The following is a 13,989-nucleotide window of genomic DNA, read 5'->3' as shown; positions in this document are numbered from 1 at the left end:
GTTAGCAGTTTATATCAGCGCTGTCCTATGAAAAAAAAAACACTTATCTCCATTTTTGTTAATTTTCAGTTTACTACATAATTTGAACAGACAACCTGTCCCTCACACTGAAATAAACTCTTTTTATATTGATTTCCACTGAAAGTTTACAAGGTTTTTTCTGTTTTGGAGATCAGTGTTTTTTATTGGACAGCGGCAATATGCATGCACTAAATATTCTGCAATATTTTTTGCTGCATTATATTATTTTATGCCGTATTATTTGAATGAATTATTTTAGTTTTTTCCCAAAAATACAGTTAATTACCAGAATAAAAATAATGCTAGCATGATTGATGACAATTATATTTAAAGTAGTTGCAACAATAATACATATCTAAGTGTTTCTAACACTGATTCATTTAACTTTTAAATACCCATTATCAAAAGCTTGGTCTTAAGGAAGAAAATGTGCGATTAATTGGGATTTTTTTTATATTATTGACACATTTTTTTACAATTGTTGTGTCTTGTACTGAATTATTTTATATTGTTTTGTGTTTAAAAAAAGTTTTTTTTATATAAAAACGATCAAACATTGATCAAATATGATTTTGTTTAATTGCTCCATACGAACTCATTCATTTTAGGCTCAATCAGGAGCGCCCTCTAGTGTCAAACATACCCAGAACACATTAATAAGGGGGTATTCTCCTCTGTAGATTATCTCTGGTATCGCTGGTTGCTAGGATACAGAAGGGCATTACCGCAAACAGAAGTGTCCTCCATCAGGTTTAAACTCCCCAGAGCAATACTTAGGAAAATTTAGGATTTGTAATATTAATAATTAGCTAATTAGTCAATATGCTGATGAGTCAGAGACACCGAACACAGTGCCGGGAGTTCACCGGACCCACCCCTCACTCAGTGGCAGTGGTGAGTTTATTTTGTCTTATTTTATCAGAGGCTCCAATGTGTTATTATTCAATTCTGATAAACAGTAACTAGATCAGGAAGGTTTATTACATAAATATGACTTAAATATGATATTAAATATTACAGCAGGCCAGTGGCTACATATCTAGTATTTAAAATCCATTCAACAGTTTAAACTCAGAATTCTCACAGACTTAATTTACCAGTCAAACTTTTCAACACATCTTTTCATTCAATGTTTTTTATTTATTTATTTATTGTAAGTTTTTTTCTACATTGTAGATTAATATTATGGCCAAAAAAAACAATTAAGGGACACATATGGAATAACATAATAAACAGTAAAACAAAAAATAGATTAGACTATAAACGAGCCAAAGAAAAAGTTTATTAGCCAGTGAAAAAATAACTTAACCCTGCCCACTGCACTAAAAAAACAGCACTAAAAGCCAAAGAGGCAAATTAAAACACCCCATTTTTAATTATTGTATGTATTTAATATAATGTAATGTATTCCAGGAACTCCTTCAAGACGCTGAGAAAACTTTTCCAGGTGACACTCCCTCATGAAGACACTGAGATTAAAATACCAAGATACTCAATACTCAAAGATAAATGTACTACTTTAGAGTTTATACTCTAAATTATAAAACATATTCTGGTTTGTTTAAAACTTGTTTAAAGAACAATTCATCACGTGTTCCTGTAGATATAAGGTCTTCATTATTAAATGTAAATGTAAAAAAATATATAAAAAATATATAAAATACATTGAATGAGAAAACGTGTACATTTCTGCTGCTATGGTAAGACTGGTGACAATCTATTGTCCTGTGTTTGTTAGCTAAGTTAGCCTAGCAACTGTGTCCTCTTAGAAAGTCTGCATTTTGCTTTGTTTCTGCTCCATACAACTCTACCAGGTATTCATTCAGTCATAGAACTTCTAGGAGTCCCAGAATTTGATTCCCTAGTTCCCTCACCATGTTGTCATATTTTGGGGTTTTATATGACATCATAATATATGTATATAAATAAAATCAAGAATTTTTATAATGAAAAATGTAAAAAAAATTCTCAACACAAATCAGTATCAAATGTTTTAAAACTGCAGATGTAATTTTTAAAAGCTTTTAAACAACAGTTATAAAAAGTAATTCTATTAAGGGGGCCAAGTCCAAATGAGTTTAGAGCTCCTCATATCGCTAACGATATGTCCCACCCCTACTTGTTATTGTGAAGTCTTTTCTTATTAATGATTATTGATTAATTATCTATTTAAAATATTTTAGAGGGCACGGCATCCATCATCCAAACCCCCAGATTACTTTATTCTGGAGAGGAGGAAACAGGAAGTCAGTCGAAACAAGGTGCTAGAATTCACCAAGGACCAGAAAACCTGTGACCTGAAGATGCTTTGGGAAAGAAACACTGAACAGCGGATGGTGTCGGCCACTATTGACAGGCGGGTCAATGAGGCTATGGAACAGTATCAGATGAGCATCGATGAAAGGAGAGAAAGGTTCTCAACTCAGTTCATTTTTACACTAATTAAAATCTACTACCGTACTTTTATTATGAGTAGTTTCTTACTTTTTCTCTCCTTCTTTTATTCTTTTTCTTTCACACTATTACTGTTCTTACAGGCTGCGTAAGATGCTGGAATCAGAGGAGAGGGAATTTCTGCGGGCAACAGAGGAGCAGAACGAGACTGTGCTGGAGAGGCAAACCAAAATGAGAGCGAGGGCAAAGTATCTGCAGGAGAAAAGAGAGAGCGAGAGGCAGAAAGTCGCTGCTGAGAAACTTGACCAGCTCTTTAGGTACAAATGTTTTTTTTTTTTTATTACTGCTAACTGTGCATAACATAACTGTATCTAAAGGATATGCTGTAAATGGCAACTTACAGCATGCAAAGGGTTTTGGAAACACATAATGATATATAGTGAGCACACATGCCTGGAGTGGTGGGCATTTGTCACTTAAGGGCTTAAGGGCCACAGTCCTGTCATCAATAACCTGCTACTCTAATAACATGTGACCATTAGGGGTAGTGGTGGTGCAGAAGTTATATTATAGGTTTGAAATCAGGGCTCGTCAAGCTACAGTAGGTCCTTAACTCCACATGCTGCTGCGATGTCTGCCCACTGCTCCAGGCATGTGTGCTAATGTCACTGTGAATGTCACTGTGAATGCAAAAGGCATACAATATTTATTTTAATTAATCATGGGTGTTTTACTCCGCTTGTATTTCAGAGAGCAGTGTGAGGAGCTGAGGACTGCAGAGACCCTGCGCAGACGGGACGAGATCTGCAGGGAGCGAGCTGCTCAAATCCGTACACGGGACGAGGCACGCCGTCTGCATAAGGATGAAGAAATGCTGTTCGCTAATCTGTGGGAGAACGACCGACTGGCCAAAGAGCAGCGCGAGATCCAGGAGGCTCAGCGTCAGCGCGAGAGCAACTTTCACACCCTGGCTTTTCTGCAGGATCAGATGATGGCGGCTGAGCAGCAGAGACAGCAGGCCAAACAGCTCAAAGAGGAAGAGGCCAAGTTACTGGTACTAGTTTCCTAACAGTTTACATGTAAAGATTAGTGGTAGACAGTGTTTCAATTTGGTGTTGTGTTTAAACCACTTGCACCAGTTAGAAGTGTTGTACTCTGTTGTCAGATCCGACTGTTCTGATTGGATAGCAATCAAACTTTTCCTTTACTCAGATTTTATTAATATAATAGGATCTTTTTATGCTATAAAAGTTTTTCTTAAATTTGTTTTAAAGAATTGCAAATTATTACCTTGTTTTACAGTATTGCAATATACACTGTCTGGACAAAAAAAAATCGCTACCTGGATTTAAGTAAGTAAATGATGTGGGGTTGATTCTGCAGTTGGTCTGCAGGTTTAGATTCAGCAACAGTATGTGCTGAAAGAATGAGGTCAGCTGACTACCTGAATATACTGAATATAGACCAGGTTATTCCACCAATGGATTTTTTTGTTCCCTGGTGATACAGACATGATAATATCAGGATTCATGGGGCTGGAATTGTGAAAGAGTTCAGGGTTCAGGGAGCATGAGATCATCATTTTCACACATGGATTGAGAGAGTTCACCACAGAGTCCAGATCTTAACCTCATTGAGAATCTTTGGGATGTGCTGGATGGAGAAGAGCTGCTTTGAGCAGTGGTCAGACTCTACCATCATCAATGCTGCTGCAAGATCTTGGTGGAAAATTAATACAACACATTGTAACACAATGTAAAACACATTTGGAGTTTCAAATACGTCTTCTTTTTTGTTAGCAAGAAGACTAAGTCTAACTCAGTCTAACTGAGCATGTGCACAGTGAGTGTAATCACTCTAGCTTGTTTCTAATTGGAGAAATTCAAGGTGTTACAACTTTTACATGTTACAACAATCCCTGGTCTCCCCTACCAAAAGCCACAGTGTATATGAAGGTTCATTAAACACTTTTGACAGACACTGTTCCTTCACTGCTCTGTCTTTGCTGAAGCTGTGTTTGTATGCTGTGTTGTTCAGAGAGAGCAGAGCGAGATGCTGCGTCTGGAGGAGCAAAGGGAGCACAAACAGAAGCTCCAGAGTCAGGAGCGGCGGCGCAGGCAGCTGGACCTCTCCCTGCGGCTGAAGATGAAGCGAGTGGCGCAGGAGCAGCAGGACGAGCTGGCCCTGGACATGAGCATCCTGGAGCAACTGCTGACAATCGAGAAGGACGAGAAAAAGGAAGAAGCTCTTAGGAAGGTAAGAACTGATCGTGCCACACTAAAGCAAAGAGGAACCATGCAGAAGAAGGTTAAAGGTAAGAGGATGTGTACAGTTTTGATTCAGTCATATAGTGTGCAGTATTGAAACCTTAATAAATTAAGTGATCAGAAACTGTGGACAGAAATGCCCAAAAGCTTGGAAGCTACACATTCAGATTCTCCCAAAGGCCTAATCAACTTCTATAGTGCTAAGGCTCAATATGTGGGCCAATAGGTTAATTTGTCCACTCTTAAATTTTATAATATTAACTACAGAGTAGTTTTTTTCATTTTCTCTGGATACTTCATAGCCATTACTGAATAATATGCCTGAAGATTAATAACTGAATAATAAACCTAAAAGTCAGGGGCACAATTGGTCAAAACTGCTATTAATAAATTGTGTAATGCATTATAGTAAAAATAGCAAAGCACTGTAAACTACACCAACCTGCTAAAAGTCATCATGGGACAGGAACTAGTATCATATCCTATGGCAATTCTTGTCAGATGACACCAGTCACAATCATTACCTCCCACTGCACTGCATGGTAATATTATCCATCTATGATTTACAGTACTAATTTGGACACACTGTAAAATTCTGTGTTTTTTCATTATAAAATTTTTTTTGCATTGTAGATTAATACTAAAGTCATCCAAACTATGAAGAATATATTCTATATTTAAGATTATTCAAATTAGCACCTTATTCTTAAAGGACAGCTTTACACATCTTTGCTGGATTTTCTCAGTCAGCTTTATAAAGTAGAGACATCTGGAATTCAGGCTTTCAGTTAACAGCTGTGCTGAACTCATCATGAGTTAATTACTTGAATTTCTTGTCTCTTAATAAAGTGTTTGAGAGCATCAGTTGTAAAGTAGTGAAGAGGTAGAGTTACAGGTATACTGTGAATAGCTCTATTTGAGTAATGTCTTATCCATATTATGAGAAGCAAGAACTACTCAACTAAATAAAGAAACAAAATACTTTAAGAAATGAAGGTCAGTCAATCCGAAACACTTCAAGAACTTTGAAAGTATCCTCAAGTGCAGTAACCGCAAAGACCAACAAAAGCTTTATGATGAAACTGCCTCTCATCAGGACCACCCAAGGAAAGAAAGAGCAAGAGTTTCCTTAAGATAAGTTCATCAGAGTTATCAGCCTCAGAAACCACAAGTTAACAGCTTCCCAGAGAAGAGCACCTAAATGCTTCACAGAGCATTTTAGTTTATTTAACATTTTAAGTTACTACATGATTCCTTATGCATTGCTAAAGTCATAGTCTGGATGACTATACTATTTATTTACAATGTAGGAAAAAAATATATAAATAAATAAACTTATTGTATGAGAAGTTGTGTCCAAACACAAGATAACAGCTCACAACTAATACAGGTGTGAGTTTTTCCAAGCTGTCCCCTGAGGTAACACGTCATCCTATAATATTTGGGATGTCAGTTTAATGGCATATTCTGGAAGAAACATCTTTGGTTAATGTGTGTGTGTGTAATGCTTTCAGTCTGTAGTGTACAAAAAAAAAAACATTTCTCATGTTTTTGATGTCGAATAGCTGGAGCTATGTAAGGAACAGCAGACGTATCGGCAGTACCTGGCAGAGCAGCTGGAAGAACAGAGAAGGCAGGAGGCAGAGACGGAGCAGCTGATTGAAGCAGAGCTCCAGCAGACCTGGAACCGCAGAGCAGCACAGTGGAATCTGGAGAAAGAAGCCAGAGACCGGCTCATGAAAGATGTGCTGGACACTCGGCGCATACAGATCCAGGAAAAGCGTAAGTAGGACTCTAAAAATGAATGATGCTTAATAATTATTATATTTTATCTATGTGGAGTTTGGCAAAAAAATGGTTCTGGAACACGAAAACGTTTGTTCTTAACTGGAACTGGATTAGTTCCGACCCTGCAATGTGATTGCTTGAGATTCGTTTTATGAGTGACATTATCAGCCGGTAATGCACTGTAACCGAAGCTCTCCATGTACTACTCCGTCACATACAGGTAACCTAGCAACAATGCAGCTCTTACCAGCCAAATACAAACCAAATGCTATGTCATTATACACCACTAAGAGCCGCTGGATCCCATAGACACTCTAAGCCATGTCTCCAATAGGCGGCACAAAAAAAGATGCAGTCCCACAAATAAAAAAATAAAAAATACACATTATTTCACACATTATCAGCAACCAGTATCAGGTTAAGAGCTGTTATTATTAAAATAAAAGCTTAAGTGTATATATTTTCCAGTTTATATAGGGTATTTTAAGCTAAATGTAAGATGATTTTCACAATGCTAACCTAGCCAAAATTCAGCGTTTACAGAGCAGCAATGGAACAATTTTAACTCGCTGAGTTTTTATAACCAAACAGATTGTATTTTCTTGTCCTCTTTAACTCTAAATCTTTTAATAAACTGCAATAATGGAACTGTGGTATAATCGGAATAATACACTCGAGGTTTGTGATATAACATGTAATATTGGCACTGCTGTGCTGATTTATAGTACCTGGTCTGCAGCCTTGTGCCTACAATTGCAGCACAGCAGTGCCAATATTACACAGTATAGCACAAATCTCGAGTGTATTATTGCTTAAGTTTTGGATTGGCACTCCTCTACTTAGTGGAAATAAAAATAATAAAACTCTATATTTTCTGGGCCTGAGGTTTAAAATTAGAGGATGAACATAGAAACAAACAAATATACGACTTGTGTGAAAACTCAAACTGAAACATGCTGATAATTATATCTTCCTTTTTTGTTGTTGCTTCGTTTCTTTCTTTCTTTTTTTCTTTCCAGTGGAGCGTAATGCACAGAAACAGGTTGAACTTGCGAAGGAGAGGGATGACCTGAATAGAGTCGTCCAGGAGAACAAGCTGCTGGATGAACAGGAGAAAACTCGGTGGGTTTTCTTCTAGAATTATTCTATCATGTCTCTCTTCCTCACTCTACATCTCTCTCAGTCTACTCAGCCTCAAATCATTAATACAGTGTCCCGCTGTTCTGCAGTCTCAGGGAATCCTGTCTGGAATATCAGGCTGATCTGTTGGCTCAGATTCTTCACCAGCAGCAGCTGTGGGAACAGGAGCAGACTGAGCAAGAGCAGGAGATCCGTAAGGGCCTGGTCTATCAGGAGAAATACAACCAGAAGATTCAGGACATCCTGTCCAGGCCTGTCTCCAACACCACAGCCGTTCACCCCTTCAGGCGACGGGCTCGACCCACCTCCAGCTAAACCTGCCTCAAGCCTATTGCCTAACGTTGCATGTTTAGCTTACCCAGTACTCTGATGTTCCTATGAAAGACAAAAACTGAAATAAAATTAATTTCACAAACTGCATATTCAGTGTGCAGACATTTCTTCAACCAGAAAGGCTGAGATTAAACAAATTCTCACAACAGGATACTATCCAGTCAGATACTATTCATAATACATGGAAATTCCAGCAATTATACTGTTTTTTGGCAGCAGGGTTGCCAGAAATTAGCCATTACAAAACTTTTTTTGGCACTCTGCCTCTGCTGCTGCTGGAAAAAAAAAATATTTCCATAAATCAGAAAAGAACTGTTAAATTAAAGTATCAATTAATGGTCAAAAGTATTCCAAATACATGATTTACCTGTTAAACATAATAATAAACATATATAATAAACAATAATAAACATATATACTTCCACTATGTGTACAAAAAAACATATATTTATATGTACAAAAACTACTTTAGTACTCAACATGACGGCTTTAACAGCAAAGAAGCAAAAAATACTAATTCCCACAAAAGTCTGATACTATCCATACTATATGGAAATTCCAGCAAGTTATTGTTTAATTTCTTCGTAATTTATACTGTCAAAAATCTGTAGAAGGATTTTTTTTTTGGCAGCAGGGTTGCCAGAAATAAGCCATTAAAAAAGCGTAATCTTCGTAAATTATAAAATAGTAAATTATTTTTTTTTTGGCGCTCCTGCTGCTGGAGAAAATCAAAAAACCTATTCATAAAAACAGAAGAACTGTTAGATTAAAGTATCAATTAATGGTCAGAAATATATATATATATATATATATATATGTTTATTTCAACAGGTAAATCAGGCATTTGAAACACTTCTGACTGTTAATTGATACCTTAGTCTAACAGTTCTTCTCTGTTTATTATGGGTATTTTTCTCCAGCCACAGGGTTGCCAGAAATAAGCCATATAAAAAACAAAATTGCAAAAGTGCTGGTAAATTGCATTTTTTACATGTTTTTTCTCTGGCACTCTGCTGCTGCTGGAAAAATAATTAGATTAAAGTATTAATTAATGGTCAAAAGTATTCCAAATACACGATTTACCTGTTAAAATAAACATATATACTTTCTCTATGTGGACAAAAAACATATATTTATTTGTACAATAACTACTTTAGTACTCAGCATAAACTAAAGAATACTTAGAGTCTGTATAAAGCTCTCTCCTCAAGCACGACAGCTTTAACAGCAAAGCGCTTTCATAAAAAGAACATGTTATAAAGATAAGTCACACTGACACGCCCTCAGATAGATTGTAGTATTATTTAAAACTACCAAAAACATTTAGCCAGCTTCCCCAAAATCCTCTCTTTTAGACAATTAAGGAACACAGCATAATAAGACTGCTATTAAACATTATGTAATAGCTTTCTACTTTTTGTCTTTACATCTTAACTATTAAAATATGCCATATTTGTGAAAAATCTAATGGTCAAAATATTTGCTTGTGAAAGATCTGCTACAAAAATTTGCATGCTTTTCATGTGTGACGTACAGCTAATTTTAGGCGAGGATTAAGCTGTGTGTACTTTTGTATTATGTTGCAGTCTGTTTATGTACCTAAATTTGCAAAACTGGCCAGACCTGACTGCCTGGAGTTCTATGGGGTCAAATTGAATACTCCTCAAACAGCTATTTAAACAAGTCGAATCATATCCCTGGTGAAAAAATATTTATATATATATATATATATATATATATATATTGTACTTAAAACATATTGACAAATGTCTAAGTTTGCTGTAAATATACTAACAGATTTATGTACTTAAAATATATTAAAAGTACATTAATATTAATACTTTTTAAAAAGTACAATATAGTGTATTTAAAAAAATAGACTAATATGAAGTTCACTTTAAGTTTAATATAATTCAATATACTTCTAAAATACGTATTTACAAATATACTTTTGTACATTTTTAGCAAAGTGTGTTAAAAAAAACAACTGTTACAGCAGTTCACTTAAAGTAAAATTTATCATGTAACCTTTTAGAAAATAAATTTAATGTAATTTTGTAACACACAAAAAATTATAGTACAGTATATTAAAATATATTTTTATACCAAACGAAGTATACTATTTTTTTATACTTTTTATACTAAAAAGACAGCAACAAGAAGTATATATATTTGTAATGTAAATGGATCACATATATTTAACTTCAATTCTTATTACATTTCTAATATACCTGGTGTATAATAATAGTGATACAGTTGTAATACTCATTATTAAATGTATATATAATATAATATATAATTTTACTGTAAGCATATTTAAAATATGGGGTTACATACATGAATTAGTTTAGATGATTAAATGTTACTTAAATATATTTAAAATTGTTTCATTTTATTACAGTTAAGCACACTTAGCACAATTTAAGCAAGAGTTTTGTACTATTTTTTATACAATTAACGTATAATAAGTGCAAAAAAAAGCTCTCTTTAAATATATTGATTAATAATACTTTTTTTCTCACTAGGGATGTCCTACATAAAGAAAAGGTAATTCTTGCTGAATCAGTGAATCAGTAGGCCTACAGTATGGCACTGTAGCTTACCATAAGTTGTTTGTAAAGACATTTAAGTCAAGATATCTGTTGCTGTGAGACAGATACGCCCCCACAATACAAACTCATCCTCATGAAGTCATACTGAGACAGTGTGTTCGTCTTGAATGTGTCTGTAATGTGTTCTAATTACCCATGTACAGTAAATACCCTGAATAATGAGCCACTGGATTGCAGATTGCAGAGGTTGGTATAATGAATGGGCAGAGAGCTTCTATCCAATAGCCTTCTTGCTTAAATGATTACGACAGGTGTAACACAGCCTTTGTTTGTGCAGGTTTGTCTATTCCATGACAGGTAAAGCACGTTAAAGAGCTAGCTCAACACCTCATACCTGCTGAAGGAGTGGTTTGGGAGTGGAGCGATTTGCCTGATGACATTTCTGTCTTCTCCCATGTTTTGTTGCTCAGGCTGTTACTCAAGTCCTGGTGTGAGTCTGCAGTAGTTACTTCACTCCCTGTCTGAGGTTCACAACCCTCAGCTTTGTGCTTCATGTTAGACGTCTAGAAATGAGTGGAGAAGAAGGAAATATGGTCAGCAGCTTCTCAGGCCTGTGATTCAGATCACTTGTTTTGTGGATACTGATACAGTTTGTGGGTACAGTTTTCGGTTCAAAGAAGAAAGCATGACGACTGTTTCTGATCTTTATGTGAAGGTAGGTCAGTTTATTCTACTTTGCTTGAGTGCTTAAAATGTGATGCATAATAAGCAAACTCAAAATAACTCTATTAGAGTTTTTGGATTTTAACACTTTAAAAGTGTCTATTTTAGGGTTTTTTATCGTATCGATACGTGGCATCAAATACCAATATTTTTTATTGAAACATAGTCGCTCTTAACTCCCTAACACTCGCTCCCAATTCAACTTACTTAAGTTTCTGCTTCATCACTCCACGTGGTGGCGCTATAATTAATAAATAGGGTTAATAAACCTGCGGTGCAAAATATTATTTGTTAAATTCTGTGAAACTGACACCAATAAAACAATAAATACTGGTATTCATAGAGAATTATCATGTGATATCATCGTTATCATGGGCAACATATTGTGATAATATCATATCGTAAGATTCCCTGTGATTCACAGACCTTATTTATATGGTTTATATTTTAACACTTTTAAAAAAGTCTCATAGAGTTAATTCTGACTCTACGTAAGGAGTTAACACTAAAACTAACAGTGATAAATGATCTTAACACTGGTGTGTAGTGTTACAAATGAACTCTTCTGAAGAGTTAGCTTTTAGGACTAAAAAACTATTTTGGATCATTTGGCTATTAATGATGACAGCTAGCTAAATTAACTTTAGTGTTAATAATAACTGCATCAAACAAGGAACTAAAAAGACAATATATCTGTCCTGCAGTGTTAGTTTAATTCACATTACAAGGAAGTTTAGTCACTTGTTAGCTAACTAGCTGATCTTACTTGTACAAAAGCAAACTCCACCAAGTGTTGGGTTAGCTCTGGAAATATTTTGCTATGTAATTTGAGACCTTTAATCCCTTAAACCCTAGGTTTATAGATTAAGTATAGATTATTTGGCAACTGTTGGGCTAAGCATATCATGTGGAGTCCCACATGGTTCTATTTTGGGGCCAATAAAGTTACTTTAATTGTGAGAGTAGAGTAGTTTTCAGAAGGTGAGGAGGAGTGGAGTGTGGGGTTAAATACTGGGTCTTAGGCAGACCTGAGTATGGTACGGCCCACAAGCCACATCTGATTCCTATAGCTTTCAATAACGGCCCTTCACATATCCACCTTAGAAACTGCACTGAACTTCACTGCGCTTGTTAAAACCCAAAAAAGACTAGATTTCTCTTACTGAACAAGCAAAAAATACTGAAAAACAGTAAATGAGCTAATTACACCATAAACCAAACAGCAATAGTGCTTTGTATGAAGTGAATTTAATGCTGTTCTTAATTGGAAACATAATTGTTTATGAGGATGTGGATTAAATTATGATATGTCTCTACCAGTTTTAGCTTATCAAAACCATATAATTACTCCATTTTAAAGGGGTAATTAACTTTAAGCTGAACTGAGATCAGTCGGTCTGGATCTCCAAAACAGATCCAGTTTATTATGTGGCTCCTTGGGAAAATTAATTGCCCACGCCTTTGTCTAAGGGCTTACGAGGTACTAACACATCTCCTCACAGACCAAAAACATGGTTCATTATGGATCTAAAAGAGTTTTCCCTGAACCAGTGCTGCATTTTTAAGAATAATTAAGAATCTTACTGTTCTAATCTCATTTTATCCCATACTTTTAGTAACTTTAGGTCTGAGGCGTGGTGCTGTAGTAACCATACGTGAATTTGTACTTGTGTCTCAAGTGTGACAGAAGGTCACAGCAGAGACTATAAAGAAGGATTAAGGGATTAAGAGCTGGAAAATAGCCTACACTCAAATTTTATTCATGAACTAAATGTGCATGTCATTATGGTGCCCATGACAAGGAGAGAAAAGAGATTTTGACAAGCTTGTGCTACACCCAGTAACTCACACATGCCCTCTGCTCTCTCAGCACTTAACAGCAGATAACAGAGCAAGTGTGCTTTAATGCCTGAACCCTGCAGAGATATACTGAGATACAGCACCAGTCAAAAGTTTGGAAAAAAGCTCTATAGGAACACAAAAAGTGTTAAACAAACCAGAACATGTTTTATACTTTAGATTCTTCTAGATAGCACATTTATCTTTGAGGACAGAGGACAGATCTCAGTGTCTTCATGAGGGAGACTCTCCTGAAGTAGTTTTCTCCTCTTGAAGGAAGGAGTTTCTGGAGGTGCTGAACAATAGTTGCTGTTTTTCCTTCACACTGTGAAGCTCCAGCTCATACCAATTAAATCACCTCAAATCACCATCTCAGTTCATCAGGTTTAGATTAGGGGATTCATGTGGAGGACTAACACTTTTTTACTGTTTACTATGTAACTCCATATGTGTCCCTTGATTGTTTTAATGTCTTTAATATTAATCTATCTTATCTAGAATTAAATAAAGACAGGTGTGTTCAAAATTTTGACTGGTACTGTTCGTTGTTGAATAAAACAAATATGTACAGACATATAATGCAAAATATGTGCAAAATTTATATACCAGACACATGAACAAAGTGTTTCATTTATGGTACATGCAGAATAAACATTTTTGTAGGGTTTTTTGTTGCAGACTTTTGCACCCATTAGCAAGTCCTGTTTTTATCTACTATGGCCAGTGAATGTAACTTGGTATCAAAATTACAGACTATGTACATATCGAAGCGCAAAGAAAAGGCAGAAGCAAACAGGACTTTAGCAACAAAATCCACTTTTTGTCATGAAAAACTACACACTTAAAATTATATCAGGAATCAGGAATGATGCGTTTCTTTGATTTTTTCAAATTGAAAAACTCTGGAATATAATCAAGAGAAAGATGGATGA

General features: G+C 35.5%; 2 protein-coding genes across 9 annotated transcripts in view; both read left to right on the top strand.

The window, feature by feature from the left end:
* Positions 1 to 710: 710 nt before the first annotated feature.
* cfap53 (cilia and flagella associated protein 53) lies at positions 711 to 8,030 on the top strand. The gene is made up of 8 exons (XM_007250043.4): positions 711 to 915; positions 2,205 to 2,434; positions 2,559 to 2,732; positions 3,166 to 3,469; positions 4,453 to 4,671; positions 6,248 to 6,464; positions 7,490 to 7,592; positions 7,700 to 8,030. Exons 1-8 carry the CDS (start codon positions 844 to 846, stop codon positions 7,923 to 7,925), a joined length of 1,545 nt encoding a protein of 514 aa, XP_007250105.3. The 5' UTR covers positions 711 to 843; the 3' UTR covers positions 7,926 to 8,030.
* A 2,945-nt stretch (positions 8,031 to 10,975) lies between these two features.
* The window catches only part of myo5b (myosin VB), a 142,553-nt gene continuing 139,539 nt past the window's right edge, over positions 10,976 to 13,989 (top strand). For 3 of the 8 annotated variants that reach the window (XM_049466042.1, XM_049466038.1, XM_049466045.1), the window contains exon 1: positions 10,976 to 11,210. In XM_049466042.1, coding sequence (XP_049321999.1) covers positions 11,181 to 11,210 — 30 coding nt within the window. In that variant the 5' untranslated portion in view covers positions 10,976 to 11,180. The remainder of the gene's footprint in view (positions 11,211 to 13,989) is intronic. The other 5 variants (XM_049466041.1, XM_049466039.1, XR_007424964.1 and 2 more) reach the window with 3 other exon arrangements.

The sequence above is a fragment of the Astyanax mexicanus genome, chromosome 17 (genome assembly GCF_023375975.1).
Source record: "Astyanax mexicanus isolate ESR-SI-001 chromosome 17, AstMex3_surface, whole genome shotgun sequence".
NCBI lineage: Eukaryota > Metazoa > Chordata > Actinopteri > Characiformes > Acestrorhamphidae > Astyanax > Astyanax mexicanus.
The sequence above is the reverse complement of the archived record's forward strand: the minus strand, read 5'-3'. Positions and strand labels throughout refer to the sequence as shown.

Excerpts from the sequence above, each read along its gene's own strand:
- cfap53 (XM_007250043.4), top strand. The coding sequence starts at position 844 with ATGCTGATGAGTCAGAGACACCGAACACAGTGCCGGGAGTTCACCGGA. Across the intron at positions 2,733-3,165 it reads AAACTTGACCAGCTCTTTAG|AGAGCAGTGTGAGGAGCTGA; the intron begins GTACAAATGTTT and ends CTTGTATTTCAG. Across the intron at positions 7,593-7,699 it reads GATGAACAGGAGAAAACTCG|TCTCAGGGAATCCTGTCTGG; the intron begins GTGGGTTTTCTT and ends GCTGTTCTGCAG.